At 38.8% G+C, this 20314-nt stretch overlaps 2 protein-coding genes across 2 annotated transcripts in view; one reads left to right on the top strand and one right to left on the bottom strand.

Moving 5' to 3' along the window:
* The window catches only part of LOC106870583 (hydroxymethylglutaryl-CoA synthase 1), a 149447-nt gene that overhangs the window by 11180 nt on the left and 117953 nt on the right, over window positions 1-20314 (top strand). Inside the window, exon 2 of the mRNA XM_089343939.1 lies at window positions 3504-3590. The gene's annotated coding sequence lies outside the window, so the exon portion shown is untranslated. The remainder of the gene's footprint in view (window positions 1-3503; window positions 3591-20314) is intronic.
* Window positions 1-20314, bottom strand: part of LOC106870588 (apolipophorins) — a 74607-nt gene that overhangs the window by 8147 nt on the left and 46146 nt on the right. Inside the window, exons 19-30 of the mRNA XM_089343937.1 lie at window positions 19145-19352; window positions 13370-16672; window positions 12555-12881; window positions 11420-11585; window positions 10046-10221; window positions 9054-9452; window positions 8285-8420; window positions 6216-6469; window positions 4224-4578; window positions 2430-2647; window positions 1467-1907; window positions 844-976 (exon numbers count right to left, since the gene is read on the bottom strand). Of these exons, the coding sequence (XP_089200063.1) occupies window positions 844-976; window positions 1467-1907; window positions 2430-2647; window positions 4224-4578; window positions 6216-6469; window positions 8285-8420; window positions 9054-9452; window positions 10046-10221; window positions 11420-11585; window positions 12555-12881; window positions 13370-16672; window positions 19145-19352 (6116 nt within the window). The remainder of the gene's footprint in view (window positions 1-843; window positions 977-1466; window positions 1908-2429; window positions 2648-4223; window positions 4579-6215; window positions 6470-8284; window positions 8421-9053; window positions 9453-10045; window positions 10222-11419; window positions 11586-12554; window positions 12882-13369; window positions 16673-19144; window positions 19353-20314) is intronic.

Below are 20314 nucleotides of genomic sequence, written 5' to 3'. Positions count from 1 at the left end.
CTACCTGGGACTTATCCTGAAACAAGGGTTGGATACTGCATTCAATGTTTACTTTCTAAACCTTAATTCTTTCATTCTAAACTTGACTTATATATATATATATAATTACCATGAAGCATTGTATAGAATATATTGTATAAAAGGTCGTGGGTAAGGCCAGAACAATGCAAAGTAAATATAAGGCAAATCACAAGAAAAATATATGAATTAATGTAGACTTTCCTTGCATTCAATATTTCAGGGTTATGACCCCATTTTCAAGAAATGGCGTCATAACCCCGAAATATTGAATGCAGGGTAAGTCTACATTAATTCATATATTTTTCTTGTGATTTGCCTTATATTTACTTTGCATTGTTCTAGCCTTACCCACAATCCTTTATACACTATATATATATACATATATATATATATATATATCTGTAAAAATATGTGACACTTATTCAGTAGCCATGATAAAACTCCGAGTCTCGGATGCCAGGGTGGGAGCCCACACCAACATCTCTCCAGTTATCCGGCCAACTGAATATTCCTGTGAAAAATGACCGTTAAAAACAAAGCGAAATTACTGTGTAGTGACAAAACGCGTCTAAAACTGCGTATATTATCGCATGCACGCATATATCCACATACGCACACACATATCTCTATATACGCACGCACATATCTACATACACACGCATCCACGCGCACACTCATAAGTGTCACATATCTTTACAGATAAATTCCTCTATTTGCATAATATCGAGGTCTCTTTCTTTCTTTTGTTGTCCTTCCTGCCAAATATATATATATGCATATATACGCATATTTTTAGGGTGCAGATGGGTGTAAGGTACTCACCACAGTAATCGGGTATTGTGAGGAAAACGCCCTGCCTGGCACATTGTCGGGTGTAGAACTGAGCTGAGGAACAAATGGTTCCATCTGTGCTCTGTCTTGTTACACACATTTGGTAGTAGTTCTGGGGTGCCACCTGTCACCATGGAAGAGGAAAATGAAAGTTTAAAAAAATATGTGAATGCCAAAAGACAACGCAGCAGACATACTTTTCCGTATAAAGCATTTGCATATACATATACATACCCATGCATGCATGCATGGAAGATGGGGGAACAAACACAGACACACAAACATATACACACACATACATATATATACGACGGGCTTCATTCAGTTTCTGTCTACCAAATCCACTCACAAGGCTTTGGTCGGCCCAAGGCTATAGTAGAAGACACTTGCCCAAGGTGCCACGCAGTGGGAATGAACCCGGAACCATGTGGTTGGTAAGCAACCTACTTACCACACAGCTACTCCTGCGCCTATACTGTGGATGAATGAAAAAAAAAAAATGTGCACAGATTAACTTTGGTCATTCATCTGCTAGATCAGGGTTGAACTGGGGTTAAAGAAGAAGAAGAACAACAACAACAGCAGCAGCAACTACAACAACACTGGTGACTTACCCAATCAAAACAATTGCTGAAAGGAGACGATGTGCTTTTGAACAAGTCTGCGCAGTCACTCATCGGTTCATCTTCAACGTCAGGTTCAGCCAAGTTGTCGGTCGAACGACAGCCTGGTGTGGCCCACAAAGACGCCAGTTGGGCCAAGTCCTCTTCATTAGGGGCAGCAATGAGATAATCACCACCATCACTGTTTACTCTTGCTGGTCTTGTGTTCGATGGGGTCAATTCGTCGTAATGCTCGTTGTTGTAGGTTCCAAACAGCCCGGCAACCTTTCCAAAATACCAGCCGCTTATTTCGACGATAAGGAACCCTTGGAGTGGGTTGTATTCAAGTTCAATTCCTTTCTCACTGGTTACTTTGATCACGGGTCCCAGACGAAGAACGGTTGCATCAGACAGCTTCAGTGGTAGGTTGACTGGTCTGCTGTTATAACGAACCTGTTAAATATTCAGACAAAAGATTTAATTTGATATTCATATATATATATATATATATATATATACACACACACACAAACAAACATACATACTAAAGACACACAGACACTCCCCCACCATCTATATATGTGTGTGTGTAGATGTATATATATATATATATATATATATATGAATATCAGACGGATAGTCATGATGGGTATAATGGGCTTCGTATATTTTACCCCAGTGCCTTAATAATAATAATAATAATAGTAATAATAATAATAATAGTTTCGAATTTTGGCACAAGACCAGCAATTTTGAAGGTGGGGTAAGTTGGTTCCATTGACCCCAATACTCAACTGGTACTTATTTTATCAACTCTGAAAGGATGAAAGGCAAAGTTGACCTTGAACTCAGAACATAGAGGCAGACGAAATACCACTAAGCATTTCACCCAGTGTGCTAACGATTCTGCCAGCTCACCGTTTTTAGACAAAAGATAATAAGAATAATAGCTTGTGTTTGTTTTGCTATGCTTACAGTGTAACTATTAAGTATCTCGATTTTTTGGTCCCCATTGTAGAACAGGATGGAGTCGATTTTCGAATTCCAGTCATCTTCACTCTGGTAGTTGACGATGACCGTGAAGTTGTTGTCGACGAAATCTCTGGTCAGGATGTAGCTGCATTCACCTTTGAACTTATTGTATTGTCCATCGAAGGTGATGTAGTGTTGGTCATTAAAGAGGCTGGCAGTGGCTGTGAAGAACAATATTGAGGCAATGTTATGCACATCACAAACACAAATATATATATTCAATTTTTTTTTTTTTTCTCCGTGTTTTTCTCCTTGTCTCCGTATTCTTTCTGTTGAAGAGCGTAGCTCGAAACGTCAAAGACTTTCCATATTCCCGAGCGTCATACTAATATATACTTTTGTTATTTACACCACCTGTCCTCGTCTGTTGTTATTATTTGTATATTCTCCCATATATATATATATATATATATATATATATATTCATAAGAGTGGTACAACAAGGCACCGATATTTACTGGACAATAGCAATATTAATTAATTTTGCTGGAAATTAATACATTTGTATTGAAATATAGTCCATTTTTTGTATTATAGTACATTGTTGTACCATTCAAAACTTTTTATTCTTTATATATATATATATATATATATATATATATATATATATATATATATATATATATATATATATATATATATATATATATATATATATATGTATATATATATATGGAAAAAAAAATCAAGGTAGAAAATGCTAAAATAATTTTATAAAAAAACATTTCAGTACCGGTTTCAGTCACTGAGACTTTTTCAACTGTAAGTGTGGAAAACAATTAAATTTTGGAAAAATTAAATGAAAAGTTTTTAAAAGAATGTTTGCAGAGTATTCAAATACAGTAATTTTTGCTAGTTTATTTTGTCTCTTCGTCTTCTCTCCTGGTGCTCTATGAACATTTAATGTAGTTTTAGAGTCAAGTTTTGACTGCTATTTCCAGCGTGGTAGTATCTCTTAGATACCCTAAATTATAATATATATGTATATATATATATATATATCTTTCCTCCCCACAGGCTGATCAGTCTGGTACCACAATAGCTCAGATTGTGGTCATCAGTGACCTTGGGCCTTCCATCAAATCCAAATTCACCGGACTTGAGGTAAGTCCTTCAATTCCAAACACTTAAATAACTTTGTTTTGTCCATTTGTCTATTTATTTATTTATTGATTTATTTATTAACTATCTGTCTGTCTGTCTGCCAGCCTGCCTGTCTGTCTCTATCTATATCTATCTATCTATGTATATACATATATGTGAGACCAAAATCCAAGGCCTCTGCCAGGGATGTAGCCAGCCCACTTAAGCGTAACATTCCTTCATTGGACACTAAACTCTGCTTGCGAAGACCTGTTGAGGCAAGTGAAATCGAAATCGAACTAAATTTGTAGGAACACTAAACTTGGCTTGTGAAGACCTGTTGGGGCAAGCGAAAGTGAAATCGTGATGGCACCTGTACCAGTGGAGCACTAAGAGCACTGTCCGAGCGTGATCGTTGCCAGAGCACCAGCTGTCTGGCTTCCGTACCAGTGGCACGTAAATAGCACCATTTGAGCGTGACCGTTACCAACGTTGCCTTCCTGGCACTTGTGCCAGTAGCACGTGAAAAGACATTCGAGCGAGATTGTTGCCAGTGCCGATGGACTGGCTCTTGTGCAGGTGGCACGTAAAATACACCATTTCAAGCGTGGTGGTGGTGGTTGCAGAGAAAGAAGTATATCCAGAGTTACCTACCTTTGAAGGGGGGAATCAAGTCTGAGAAATCAGAGTTGCTTGCTGAATTATAGAGGCTCGCCAACGAGGCAAGGTACTGCACCACCCATTCGTCGATGAGGGTCACGAACTGGCTTGTCACGTCCCAGGCATGAATCACATGTCTAGTGGTGTTGATGACCAGCTTTGGAAGCGTGAGGGAGATGTCGAACTCGATCCGGCCCCTGTGCAGGTCCAACATGTGCACGTTCATCTGGTCCATGTGGAAGATCTGCCTCTTCAGTTCGGCCGAGCGAGCCATCAGGTATGATTTCACTTTGGCGTTGAGGATATCCGCCGACTGGTCGAATCCCCAGTATCTCCACGCCCACAGGGCCTGAAACAAGAACAGATACTCGAATATACATATTATCATCATCATTGTTATCCTCCTCCCTCTTCCTCCTCCCTCTTTCTCCTCCCTCTTCCTCCTCTTCTACCTCCTGCCCCTCCACTTCCACCTCCTGTTCCAAGTCTTCCTCCTCCTTCCCCCCTCTTCCCCCACTTCCCATCTTCTCTCCTCCTCCTTTCACCTCTACCTCCCCTCCTCCATGCACCCTCCCCCTCTTCATCAGGGTGGGGATGATGATATACATACATTACCATCACCATCACCATCATCATCACCACCACCACCACCATCATCAACATCATCATCATCATCATCACCGTCGTCATCGTAATCACTTTACATCTTATGTTCCATGATGGTATGACTTGCCTAGTTTGACATTGTGCTTGAATGTCAACTTTGGTTTGGCTTCTACACCCAGAGCCTGATGCTATCTTCACACCCACAGTCCCAACAGACCACCAATGCTCAACCTGTGACAGAGCTTTCTGAGCATGCACCAGACAGGTTGGCCACTGATGGACACACTGTGATGCATCTTCTTCCCCTATGAGATATCCTTGGTCATTGTCGACAATGTTCAACATACGCGTTCAGGTCTTAGTTACAAAGATGACAACAGTTTATCTATCTCTCATACACACACACACACAAACTCACATGCACACACACACACACACACACACACACACACTCTCTCTCCCTCCCCTTCTCTCTTTCTCTCTCTCCTTCTCTCTTTCTCTCTCTCCTTCTCTCTTTCTCTCTCTCCTTCTCTCTTTCTCTCTCTCCTCTCTTTCTCTCTCTCCTTCTCTCTTTCTCTCTCTCCTTCTCTCTTTCTATCTCTCTCTTTCTCTCTCTCTCTCTCTCTCTTTCTCTCTCTCTCTTTCTCTCTCTCTCTTTCTCTCTCTCTCTCTCTCTCTCTCTCTCTCTCTCTCTCTCTCTCTCTCTCTCTCTCTCTCTCTTTTTTCTATCTCACTGAATTTCTCTCCCAGCAACATCAACAGCAGAAAGCCTCTTTTTAAAGTATATGTTGCATTGTCTTCATGTTGAAAGATATACAAAAAACACAGACACATGCACACTGAGTAATACACACACACACACACACACACACACACACAATAAGAAAATAAGAAATATATAGTTATATAATGAAATTCTTTTCTTTTGAGGCCGTGTTATGTTGACAAACTTGCACTTAAAATTCCCACGTTTATAATCCAAACTTGTTACTAACTATTATGAAAACACTATCTATCTATCTATCTATTTTCTTTCTTTCTTTCACACACTGTATTTCTCTCTCAATTTTTTGTTATGTCTCAAGCTACTGCTATCTATCACCTTCAGATGATCTCTACTCGACTGTTACTCAATAGTTACTCAACGGCTACTCAACTCTCTACCACGGTCAGACTACCTCTATTTATATATCTTGGGCGGTCCTACTTCTTCGCTTGGGGGCGTCAACACAACACTTTTTCTCCTCCACTTCTTCTAAAAACACATTGTGATGTATATTTTGATTCCTCCCTTTCTTTCCCTCCTTCTTATAGATGTTGTGACAGACTGACAGATGGAGATCTGCCTCTATTTTATAATATAAGTTTTATCATAGTTACCTTTTGGTAGATCTCATTGCCTAGTTCAATGATGTCTTGTGTGAGTGGCTGTTTTGAAAGGTAAGCGATGCTTTTGCGCAGAGCAATATTTGCTGAGTGAAATGTGTCAAGGCCAAAGCGGATAGTACGTGCGAGTGCTTGCATGTGGCTTTCAGGTTGTTGAAGGAGGAAGTAGGACAGTTGGTGCCAGTCTCCTTCAGAGATCAATTCAACGATATGGAAGTACTTGTTATATCTTATTCGATCCAGGATTTCTGTAGTGGTGTTGGTTGGGGCAAAAAAAATTAAATAAGAAGGAAAAAGAAAGAAAATAAGTGTAAGAGAGTGGAATAACATATTAAAAAAATTACATGTGTGCATACACATACGCAACACAAATTTAAGTATATATATATATTTTCATAGCATTTTGTGATTGCCTCGATAACTGACGAGATGCCGGAACAGTTTCGTGTCCCAACACCCGAAACTCGGAGTCTTATTATGGCAACTGAATAATTATCACATATTATATTACAGATAAATTTCTCTATTTACATAATATCGAGGTCTCATTCATTCTTTTGTTGTCTTACCATTACTATTAATATATATATATATATATATATATATATATATATATATATATATATATATATATATATATATCATCATCATCATCGTCGTTTAACGTCCGCTTTCCATGCTAGCATGGGTTGGACGATTTGACTGAGGACTGGTGAAACCAGATGGCTACACCAGGCTCCAATCTGATTTGGCAGTGTTTCTACAGCTGGATGCCCTTCCTAACGCCAACTACTCAGAGTGTGTAGTGGGTGCTTATATATATATATATATATATATATATATATATATATATATATTTATATTTATGTGTATTTCTTCTATCTTAATGAATAAAAATTCTTCTGATAGAATAAATGGGTTAATAGAAACCAATGTAGCAAAGAACACAAAATAACTGTGGTTTAGTTCCTGTTTTTAAGGCAGGAACTCCTTAAAATGTTGGGTATTTGAGTATATTTAAGGAATGGAGAAAACGCATGTTATAATTGCATACTTTATTCCTACATATGTTTCAAAGGGTGATGAGAAGGTTACAATTTTAATATCAAAGATCCCTATGGATCACACAGGTTGTAATCCTTTGAAACATATGTAGGAATAAAGTATGCAATTATAACATACTGTATATATATATATATATATATTAATAATTAAGGAGAACAGAGAACTTATACACCCAGTTTTATTCTGTAGTCAGTCACATCTGGTACAGACGTGATTAACTGCAAAATAAAACTGGGTGTATAAATCTGTGTTCTCTTTAACGGTTAATTTATTATTTCTTCTCTACCAACAACATGTAATCTCTTCAGAGACATATGGATTTACCGATATGAAGATCTGGGAAGATCTACTGGAGTTTTTCTACATTCACTGAGGTTAGTCAACATTATTGACCGGTGACAGCGAATACGGTACCCGCTAGGATTGTATATCCATATATATATATATATATGCTTTAGACGTTATGCATGGGAGAAAGATATGGGGCATCAACAAGCTGAAGCAAAGGATCACCAAAGCCATTGCTACCATTGATAAGGCTATGCGACAGCGAAAATGGGAAGGAATTGGTTACCATCTTGATGTGCTCTGTGCAACTAATGGCGCCAAAATAGAGATGTATTAAATGAGGAAACATCATCATCATCATCATCATTGTCATAGTCTGGGAATCTTTTTGATACCTCCTCGTACATGATGCAAAGATACAAAAAAGTTGTAATAATATATATATATATCTTTGTGTATGTGTGTGTAAGTGTGTGTGTGTGTGTGTGTGTGCAAGGGTTCTTTAGTCATGTGATGTAGTTTGTTGCCGGTGCTACAAAAACAGAAAAAAAAAAATCACCCAGTACACTCTATAAAGTGGTTGGCATAAGGATGATGATGATGATGACAAGGATGACAATGATGATCACATCTCACACACACACACACACACACACACGGAGGACAGAACACACAAGAGAAACGATAGGTAGCAACTTATTGTCACGTACCTTGCACTGAGAGACTGTCGAATTTCTTGAAGGTTTCGAAGTGCCATTGGGACCATTCTTCATACCATTGTTGCATTGCCATCATGGCTTGTTTCGTTACTTTACCAGCAAACAATGCCACAGTTGTTGGATAGACCTGGTGCGGTAGAAAGAAGCAGAGGACGGCATTAACAGATAGCAGGGGAAAAAAAAAAATTAATGTCATTATATACAGTTACAGTATTGACTTTCCCAAAACTTATGGCCCTGTCACGATTTGAACTCCAAATGATAAATTACCAGTTTGCCGTATATATGTTGGCACTCCGTCGCTTACAAGGTCGAGGGTTCAAGTTGATCCGATCAACGTAACACCCTGCTCGTGAAATTAACGTGCAAGTGGCTGAGCACTCCACAGACATGTGTACCCTTAACGTAGTTCTCGGGGATATTCAGCGTGACACAGTGTGACAAGGCTGGCCCCTTTGAATTACAGGCACAACAGAAACAGGAAGTAAGAGTGAGAGAAAGTTGTGGTGGAAGAGTACAGCGGGGTTTGCCACCATCCCCTGCCGGAGCCTCGTGGAGCTTTTTAGGTGTTTTCGCTCAATAAACACTCACAACGCCCGGTCTGGAAATTGAAACCGCGGTCCTATGACCGTGAGTCCGCTACCCTAACCACTGGGCCATTGCGCCTCTGCCGTATATATATATATATATATATATATATATATATATACACACACACACACACACACACACACATGAATGTATCTATGTAGATACTTACATTTAATACATTGTGTACAGCTGTGTTGAACCACAATCCGAGGTCCTTTTCAAACTGGCTCAGTTCTCCTCTCACCCACATGGAGGCCTTCGACACATAATAATTCACTCTCTGTGCCACACTTGCCATGCTCCTCAGGGCCACGGTTACTGCATACTTGACATTAAGGTAGTTTCTGTCATACATTTCATACAGCTCATTGTTTGTCTCGTGTGTGTCTTGCATGACCTTTGACATTTCACCCTTCAGGTAGCTGCCAATTTGGTTAATGTCAGGCTTCGCAATTGCTGCTGAGGCTCCGACCAACTGCATTAGTTCACCTTTGATCATCATTTCTGCTTGAGATGTAAGCATTTTCGTCTGTGCCAGCGACTGTTGGAAGTTGATCATCAAGAAATTCTGGGGAAATATTGATATAAGTCGATGGTGAGATGGATAAGTGGATAGAGAGATAGACAAATAAGTAGACAGACAGAGAGGTAGATAGACAGATAGATACATAGGTGAATAGATAGATAGATAGATAGATAGATAGATAGACAGGTAGACAGGTAGATAGATACATAGATGAATAGACAGACAGATAGATAGACAGACAGGTAGATAGACAGATAGACAGATAGACAGGCAGACAGACAGATAGATAGATAGATAGATAGACAGGTAGACAGGTAGATAGATACATAGATGAATAGACAGACAGACAGATAGATAGACAGACAGGTAGATAGACAGATAGACAGATAGACAGGCAGACAGACAGATAGATAGATAGATAGACAGGTAGATAGATAGATAGACAGGCAGACAGGTAGATAGACAGAGAGATACATAGATGAATAGATAGATAGATAGATAGATGGATTGATTGATAGATAGATAGATAGATGGATGGATTGATTGATTGATTGATAGAAAGACAGACTGATTGACAGAGGAACAGACAGGCAGATAGATGGATCAATAAATAGATAAATGGTGGGGACATTTACCTTGAGATAATCTGTGATATCTGGCCTCCATTTGATGTTAGAGTGCAAAATCTCATTATTGAGACGGAACTGCATGTCAACATCTGTCCGACCAGTTTTGGCTTCAGATGCTTTCACTATGAACAGTTTGTCGCTCATCACATTTGCATCGATTAGGTACGACTTAGTAGGGTCTTCTGAAAGGGGATAATAATAGTAAAGACATAAAAGATATATAAAAAGAAAAAGATAAATATGATGATATAGGTGTAGGAGTGGCTGTGTGGTAAGTAGCTTGCTTACGAATTATATGGTTCCGGGTTCAATCCCCCTGCGTGGCACCTTGGGCAAGTGTCTTTTACTATAGCCTCGGGCCGACCAAAGCCTTGTGAGTGGATTTGATAGACGGAAACTAAAAGAAGCCCGTTGTATATATGTACATATATATATATATATATATATATATATATATATATATATATATCCAAATACAATGTTTATATACCAAAAAAATGTTATAACATTTTTCTGACATATTTTAAATATATACTTTAACCATGTAACACAAGCCTTCTGTAGTTTTTTCACTCTTGTTTATCTTTTATACATCCAACCACGTGCTTTCACATACCAATTTTCTCATCTATATATATATATATATATATATATATATATATATATATATATATATAGATGAGAAAATTGGTATGTGAAAGCACGTGGTTGGATGTATAAAAGATAAACAAGAGTGAAAAAACTACAGAAGGCTTGTGTTACATGGTTAAAGTATATATTTAAAATATGTCAGAAAAATGTTATAACATTTTTTTGGTATATAAACATTGTATTTGGATATATATATATATATATATATATATATATATATATATATATATATATATATGTACATATATACAACGGGCTTCTTTTAGTTTCCGTCTATCAAATCCACTCACAAGGCTTTGGTCGGCCCGACGCTATATATATATATATATATATATATATATATACGACGGGCTTCTTTCTGTTTCCGTCTACCAAATCCACTCACAAGGCTTTGGTTGGCCCAAGGTGCCACACAGTGGGATTGAACCTGGAACCATGTGGTTGGTAAGCAAGCTACTTACCACACAGCTGCTCCTGTGCCATATATATATATATATATATATATATATATATATATATATATATATATATATATATATATATATATATATATTTATATAAGACATGTTTCAGTTTTATTGTGACCTTTTTATTGAAGTATAGTACTTGCCAAACTTGCTGAGTAAGTCATTTGAGGGTGGGTGGAAGGGGTTGATGTTCAAGGTCCCTCCTGGTCGACATGGCTGTGGGAAAATAAAAGAGGGAATTTGCCCAAGAACCCTAACTTACGTTTATCATAATCGATCTTCATTTTCAGGCTCTTCCTCGAAGGGGAGATAATCACGTAACTCTCCATGGTGCTCTGATCTCCTTCTCTCTTGACGAACGAGAATTCATAGTCCTTGTCCGTCCTTGTGTTGAAGATCCACCAGACATTCTTCAGCGGACTCCGCATCTGGAATGAAAAGCAAAGGAAACGGGAATCATCAGGACCGGCAGTGTTGCCATCCTCCTCCACCTCCTCTTCTTCCTCCTCCCCCTCCTCCTTTTCCCCCTCCTCCTCTTCCCCCTCTTCCTCCCCTCCCATCCCCCATCCTCCTCCTCCTCCTCCTCCTCCACCTCCTTCAGCATCGTCATCATCATCATCATCATCATCATCATCATTACCATCGTTATCGTCATCATCTTTGCCTTTATCATCATCACTTTCGTCATTGTCATCATTGTCATCACCGTCATCATTGTCATCATTCTCATCATTGTTGTCATCCTCTTTACTCACAAGTGGTCAAATTACTCACCAACGTTAAAATCACATCTTGCCCGGGATCAAATCTTTAATCATTAGGGTTAATCATTAGTCACCGGGGTTAATCATTAATCACCAGGTGTCAAAATTGTACTCATGAAAAATCAAGCATTACTCACCAAGGATCAAATCATGTCTTACCAGTGATCAAATCATTAATCACTAGGATTAATCATTAATTAATGAGGTTAATCATTGCTCATCAAGGGTCAAAACCATCAGGAATTAAACATTATTCACCTATGGTCAAACTATGTCTTACTAGGGATCATTCATTAATCACTGGTTAATCCTTAATCACTAATGTTAATCATCACTCACCAGGGGTTAAAATCTTACTCGTCAGGGATCAGAAGTACTCAGAAAGTGTCAAAACCTTTCTTTCCAGGGATGAAATCATTAATCACAAGGGTTAATCATTAATCATTATTCACCAGAGTCCAAATATTACTCACCAGGGACCAAACACTAAACATCTTAATTCAAATGTCAAAACATCAACAATCAGAAGTGAAAACATTAATCCCCTGCATCAATCATTACTCGCCAAGGGATAAAGCATCACTCCCTAACCGAACAGAGGTGGGAGTTAGTGGACAAGCATTCATTACTCACCGTTATGTTGAATTCCCGGGCCATAGGGTTGTAGTTGCCATTGAATGCAAATGTTCGCTCATCACCGCGGGCAGTGACGTATGAGAGTTCAATCCCAAAGTTGGCTGGTCTTTGGACCCGTAGCTCCAGGTTCACACCATATTTGAGCAGGGGTCGATTGGCTGAGACAAACAGCCTATATTTGCCACCATACCTGGTGTTCTCCTTCACAAGTCCAAACTCCATTTCTGCAGATTTCTTTGGATCATGATCAATGTTGACAATGGATTTCACATAAAACAGCTTATCAGTACGGCCCCAGGTCACGTCGTTCGTCCACTGGATTATCTAGGGACCAGACAGAAGGAAAGAGAAAGAAAAAAATAAGGATATATAATATATATAGTAGTGGTAGTGGTGGTGGTGGTGGTTGTGGTGGTGGTGGTGGTGCTGGTAGTGGTGGCGGTTGTGGTGGTGGTGGTGCTGGTAGTGGTGGCGGTTGTGGTGGTGGTGGTGGTGGTGGTTGTGATGGTGGTAGTGTTGGCGGTTGTGGTGGTGGTGGTGGTGGTTGTGGTGGTGGTAGTGGTGGCGGTTGTGGTGGTGGTGGTGGTGGCAGTTGTGGTGGTGGTGGTGGTGGTGGTGGTAGTAGTAGTATTGATAATGGTGGCAGCAGTGGTGGTTGTAGTGGTAGTGGTGGTGGTGGTTGTGATGATGGCAGTATTGGTGTTGATAATAGTGGTGATAGTGGTGGTGGTAGTTATGTTAGTGGTGGTGGTTGTGTTGGTAACAGGGCAGATCGACACTTGTTTCAAGTAACACTCAAAGAATCACCTCACCTTTTTCACTGACATAAGATTGACCGCAACATCCGAACTAAAAGAACCGTCACGCTTCATGGTATGGATAGTCAGCATCAGTTTCTTGTTGTCATCTCGATCTGCATCCCATAAGAAGGCCACCATAAATGGTCGTGTTGTCTTGGTGTCATCGAAACCCACTACGAATTTCAGGATACGCTGAGGATAGAAAATTTTGAGGTAGACCTCCCGTCGGATGCCACCGATGGCAAAAGTAATTTTTTTGCCCTTTTCAATGTCCCAGTGGATGTTCGTCAGTATCTGTGCCATTTCTCTGGAAGCTTTCACCTCAACAGAGAAGCCAAAACTGCGAGCAGGGTGGTTGATTGTCACTTCAAGCTTTTTCAAGTTGTATTTATTCAGGAACTGAATATCAGCAACAAATTTACTGATTTTATCATCTTTGTCCCAGTTGCATTTGATTTTGGCAAGATACTTATCTCGCTGGGATTTCAGCTCGATTTCATATTCCATTCTATGGTAGACAAATGAAGCGGAGAAACTGGAACTGTCTTGTTTGAAGTTGGCGTCGAAAACTTTCCCAGGCATCACTTCCTCAGGTAGTTCCACATGGAGACTGCCTGTCCTTTCAGGCATTTGTGGATCAAGTGTTGCCATTAAAGTGTACTTCTTCGATTTGTTCTCACGAGTCACGACCACGTCTGCCTTGTACACGGGTTCCAAGTTGAAGTTTGCATCCATTGTGAACTCTGGGACGTTGTTAGTATTTTTCACATTCAAACCAATCTCCAAAGTGTTCTCATAGTCCTTTTTCTTATGGAAATATTTCACTGTCCTTTTATTGCTCCACGGAGTTTTGGCAATGAGTTTCAAATCAGTTGAAGCAATGCTCATATCATTGATCTCCGCACTGATGGTAAAGTCATAAGGAGTGTTCAACTTCACAATGAAAACTTCACGCTTGGCCATTATCTCAAAAGTGATCTGCTGCACATCATATTTGAGGTCGACAGAAAACTGGGTAAACAGTTGATCCAGATAGTGTGTGAGTTTCACTTCTGCTGATCCGGTGACAGACAAAATGTCAAAAGAGCCGACGAGTGACATTTCCAAAAAGTTTCTGAAAGAGACCGATATATCTGTCTGCATAAAATGTTTACTATAAGAGGCCCTAAATTTGAAATCACCCTTTTTGTTTTTGCCCACTCCACCACTAAAATTCACTTTGAATTCCTTAAATGGTGGTAAAGAGGCAGTGAATTTCATGTCAGATCGTAATTCTGCTTTCTGGAAATTGATTACATAAGGAACATCATTGTATATTAGTTTCATATCTATGTCGATTCTGTTTTTATAGTTGTGTTCCATATTCAGTAAGAAGCTGTTACTTGGAGATGGAGTGGAAACTGTAACAAGAAGATTCGTGAAATATTTCCCTTTAGTTATGAATTCATATTTCTCGCCATCTATCTTAGTGAACGCTTCAATCTGCAAATGGTTTTTCTCTTTTGATTTAGCAAGAGCTCGAGATGAGACCGCGTGTTGCAAACTAAAGCCAAATTGATCGAGTTTTGAGATCTGCTTAGTAGATCCTTTCACATAAATCACAAGGTCACCAACGGGATCAAATTCATAGTTGCCAGATATGGATACCACATCGAACCCATTTCTGTTAACCTTGAAACTCAATGATTTTTTTAACCAGTCACTACCTTCCAATGATGCCACAGTATTTATTTTGGTACCAAATATATTCATTTTGCTGGTTACCTTGTCAACGTCTTTCTTCTTTCGATAGACTAAATGTGTGAAGTAGTTATTCAGATATTGATGGTTGGTGGTTATCTGCAACTTGGCGTCTAATGATTTTGATGCTTCATATTTCAAAGAACTTTCAATTGTCATATTTGCTACTGACTTATCTGCTCTTTTCAGCAAAATTTCTGAACGAAGTGTCTTCCGTCTTGACAGCTTCACATCTGTGTTAATGGTTAGGACTTCACCAGTGAACAAAGCCATTTCAGTCTTTGATGAAATATCATCCTGTTTATGTTTGTATGACTGACTCAGAGAACAGATCAGTTCATCATTGTAATGGACACTAAATCTACCATTAATGTCCTCTTTCACTCTGGTTAACACAAATTCAGTTTTTCCCTTGTGATGTTTCTTCTGCATTTTCAGCTCAAAATTTCCTTTTATATTAGTTTTGTCTGATTTTTTCACGGCAGAATACATTGAGTTGAAAATATCTTTGTTCCCTACTGTTATCCGAGCTGTACCATTAGAAAAGAAATTGAAATTTCTCAGGTCATGAACTGCCTGAATATCTGATTGCATTTGAACATTGTTAATGTTATATATAAAGTCAAACTGGAAGTTTTTCACAATATCTTTATCCAGTGAAGTTTTGAGCCGAAAATGAATGTCTTTATCTTGCAATTCAGTTAAAAACTTAAACATTTTCTCGTTATTAACCAGTTTATAATGAACCAAACTTTTCTTTCCTTTATTATCCCGAGTCTCTGTGTACTCGACATTTAGTGTATTATAATACCATTTCCAAGTCACCAAACTATGGAAGTCTTTGAATTTCGTTTCATACTTTATTGTCAATGAATCACGCATATAAGTGACAGTGCAAGTGTAGGTCACATGTTTCACGGTCTTCAAAGGCAGGAACAATTCAAGTGTGACCACAGCAGAGGTACTGCTACTCGTCTTGTACAACGAACGATTTATCTTCACCTTCACCTCCTTCGACGGAGCCCAGCCAACCGAAAAGTTAGCATCAAAAGATTCGTGTTTCAAAGAAATATCACCATCGAAAGCATAACTGTGCTGATCTCGTGATATTGCGCCTGCCTCTGCCATAAATGCACCACCAAGCTTGTAACGATTCTCAATGAAAGCAAATGAACAGTCAAGTGAAATCTGTTTCTGATTTGGTAATAACAGGTTGTTCTTTATGGTAATCACTTCATCATCATGCTGTATGTATTTATTTTTGAAGCTAACCTCTTTTCCGTCAAACCAGTTCACGGACAATGAGTTCTCGTAGTTACGAAAATATTCTTTCTTGAATTGGTAACTGATGCTCATTTTCTGCTTTAGATGTGTTACCTCTAAAACTGTTTTACAACTTTTCATATCTCCCACTCCGCCAGATCTATTTTTGTCGTTTTCTCTCTGAGCGTTTTGCTTGAAGTTCAGCTTGATGCTTTTGCCGCTGGCGTACATAATCTTCATCGTGCTGGCGATGGTGTTCAGAAGAAGACCGTCTTGGTGGTTGTGATCGAGATCCACCTCAAAATCAAGATCCTTTAAAATTAAGAACAAAAAAGTATTATTAACATAATAATAATAATAATAATTGATGTATCAATACCAGCAGATGACAACGTTTCTCTAAAAGAAATGGAAAAACTTCCAAAATACAAAGACCTGGAAATAGAGATAACTCGAATGTGGAGTCTAAAAACAGAAACAATTGCTATCATAGTAGGTGCCTTAGGTATAATAAAAAAATATTCAGACAAATACATAACAAAAACACCAGGACTTACAAATATATATAACATACAGAAAATTGCACTACTGGGCACTGCACACATCCTACGCAAAACACTTTCAATACAGTAAACATAAGAGCACCACAGAAAACCACAGCACATACCCAAGGCGCACAGAGCTGCACTCGGTAGTGAAGTGAAAGCACGTTATAAAAATAAAAGTACTGAATAATAATAATAATAACAACAGTGATTGTAGGATCTCTAGGAATGATAAAAAAAGGTACTGAAACCTATTTGAAAATGATATCAGGCTTACCATCCCTACAGGAAGTGCAAAAATTCGTGTTAACTGGAACGACTCATGTACTGAGAAGAGCATTATCGCTGTGAAAACAACATCCATTCATGAGTTTTTTTTTTTTTTTTAAATACATATTTTACCTATGAATTTGCGTGTGTAAACTGGGAATGCATACAATGAGTTTCTCTGCCCTAGGTGTACGGAAAACACTCAGCAAGAAATGAAAGAAAATTTGAGGAAAGAAGAAAAGAAAAAAAGCAACAATAATAATAATAAGATGATAACTTATTTTCAAGCGCATAAACACTGACAGAACAGCAGAGATTGGAAAAGATATCCATACAAAGAGGGAAAATTTGTTAGCAACCAGCTATGTCACATGGCTGGTTGCTGACAAATTTTTCCACTTTGTACGGATATCTTATCCAATCTCTGCTGTTTTATCATTTGAAAATAAATTATCGTCTTATTTTTATCTTACAATACACATTTCAATGCTTCTAAAACAAACAATAGTTTGTTTACATTTATTGTAATTGTTCCAGTTGATCCGATCAACGGAACAGCCTGCTCGTGAAATTAACGTGCAAGTGGCTGAGCACTCCACAGACACGTGGTACCCTTAACGTAGTTCTCGGGGAGATTCAGCGTAACAAAGTGTGACATGGCTGACCCTTTGAATTACAGGCACAACAGAAACAGGAAGAAAGAGTGAGAGAAAGTTGTGGTGAAAGAGTACAGCAGGGTTCGCCACCATCCCCTGCCGGAGCCTCGTGGAGCTTTTAGGTGTTTTCGCTCAATAAACACTCACAACGCCCGGTCTGGGAATTGAAACCGCGATCCTATGACCGCGAGTCTGCTGCCCTAACCACTGGGCCATTGCGCCTCCACATTTATCATAATATAGCAACAACAACAATAATGAAAATGGAAAGGCAAAAATCCTCTGGGACTTTGACTTCCAGAAGACAAAGTGCTAGAGCATTGAGGGCCAGATATAGTAGCCCTTAGGAGGGACAAACAAGAAGGCCTAATAATCAATGTGGCAGTGCTAAGGGATCAGTATATTATCATGAAAGAAAGAGAAAAGATTGATAAATATGGAGACCTGAGAATTGAGATCGCCATGATGTGGCAACTACGAAAGGCAAACATAAATGTTGCCCCTGTTGTCACCAGAGCATTGGCTTCAATACCACCCAACCTGAAGAAACATCTGGAAACTTCAGAAATACCTGACAATGTAGGTGTATTGCAAAAATCGGCTTTACTCAGAACTGCATGCATATTGTGTCAAGTATTGTCTGCCTGAGGTTCTTGCGACTTGACAAGCAGTACAAACCCCTCACAGACAAAATATCTTCAACCAACAACATCACGATATTGGATACTGTGTGATGTCTTAAATAATAATAATAACCCTTTTTACTAAAGGCACAAGTCCTGAAATTTTGTGAGTGGGGACTGGTTGATTACATTGACCCCCAGTGTTTCATTGGTACTTAATTTATCAACCCCGAAAGGATGAAAGGCAAATAATAATAATAATAATAATAATAATAATAATAATAATGATAATATGAGATCACCATGTCACGTACATATGGTTGTGATGCATGTGTCTGGTGTACCCTTATCAGACGGGTAATCATGATGGGTATACTGGGCTTCGTATATTTTACCCCAGTGTCACTTTGATGGCATGCACTGCTCTCTCACTCATTAATAATAATAATAATAATAATAATAATAATAATAATAATAATCCTTTCTACTATAGGCACAAGACCCCCAGATCTGTGGGGTGGGGACTAGTTGATTATATCGACCCCACTGTCTCACGGGTACTTAATTTATCGACCCAAAAGGATGAAAGGCTTGTCACCTTCATGTGATATATAATCCAATATCCACAGAAGCAACGGCTAAAAAAGGATACATAAAAATTTTTTTTTTAAATAAACAAAAGAAACTTACCCTTTTTTCATCTTTAATTTTCATAAAATAATTAAGGGTCTTTTCTTTTTTAGCAAAGTTATGATTGACAATAACCTGCGTCTGTAGAATTTCTGGGTCCTTTTGCCCAAGCTGTAAATCCATTGTAGTCTCAATGCGTTTGCTGTTTCTGTTGAATTTACCCTTAATGAGTACATTTCTTTTGGGGCTCATCTGACTCGTAAAACTCCTACAACAGAGAACGTTGTTGGTGGTGGTCACAGTTGAGGTAGTGTTTAAAAAAAAAGACAAAAAGATGAAAGGCAAAGTTGACCTCCCTCAGCCGAATTTGAACTCAGAACATAAAGGCAGATGAAATGTTTTTAAGCATTTTGCCTGACATGTTAAGGAATCTGCCATCTTACTGCTTTAGTAGTAATACTTCTACAAGGCGGTGAGCTGGTAGAATCGTTAGCACACCGGGCAAAATGCTTAGCTGTATTTCGTCTGTCTTAACGTTCTGAGTTCAAATTCCACTAAAGTCGACTTTGCCTTTCATCCTTTCGGGGTCAATAAGTTAAGTACCAGTTGCGTACTGGTGTCAATCTAATCAACTGGCCCCCTCCCCCAAAATTTCAGGCCTTGTGCCTAGAGTAGAAAAGTAGTAGTAGTAGTAGTACTAATAATAATAATGGTTTAAAATTTTGCCTCAAGGTCAGCAATTTTTTGAGGGGAGGGGACGAGTCGATTACATCAACATCAGTGTTCAACTTGCGCTTAATTTATCAATCCCGAAAGGATGAAAGGCAAAGTTGACCTCGGCGGAATTTGAACTCAGAACGTAATGGCAGGCGAAATACCACTAAGCATTCCGCCCAGCGTGCTAATGATTCTTGTCACATTAATAATAATAATAATCCTTTCTGGCATGAAATTTGGTGGTGGAGTATAGTCGACCCCAGTGTTTCACTGGTCAAATACCGCTAAGCATTTAATTCAGTGCACTAACAACACTGCCAGCTCACCGCCTTAATAAAAACAATGATGAAAACAATAACCCTAACCCTAACCCTAACCCTAACCCTAACCCTAACCCTTTCTACTATAGGCATAAAAAGCCTGAAATATCAGGGGTGGGTGCTACTTGATTACATTAAGTCCAGACGCAGGAGTGGCTGTGTGGTAAGTAGCTTGCTTACCAACCACATGGTT

The sequence above is a fragment of the Octopus bimaculoides genome, chromosome 28 (genome assembly GCF_046866305.1).
Source record: "Octopus bimaculoides isolate indiv1 chromosome 28, ASM4686630v1, whole genome shotgun sequence".
Lineage (NCBI taxonomy): Eukaryota > Metazoa > Mollusca > Cephalopoda > Octopoda > Octopodidae > Octopus > Octopus bimaculoides.
Note: the sequence above shows the minus strand (reverse complement) of the source record. Positions and strands in the feature narration are given on the sequence as shown.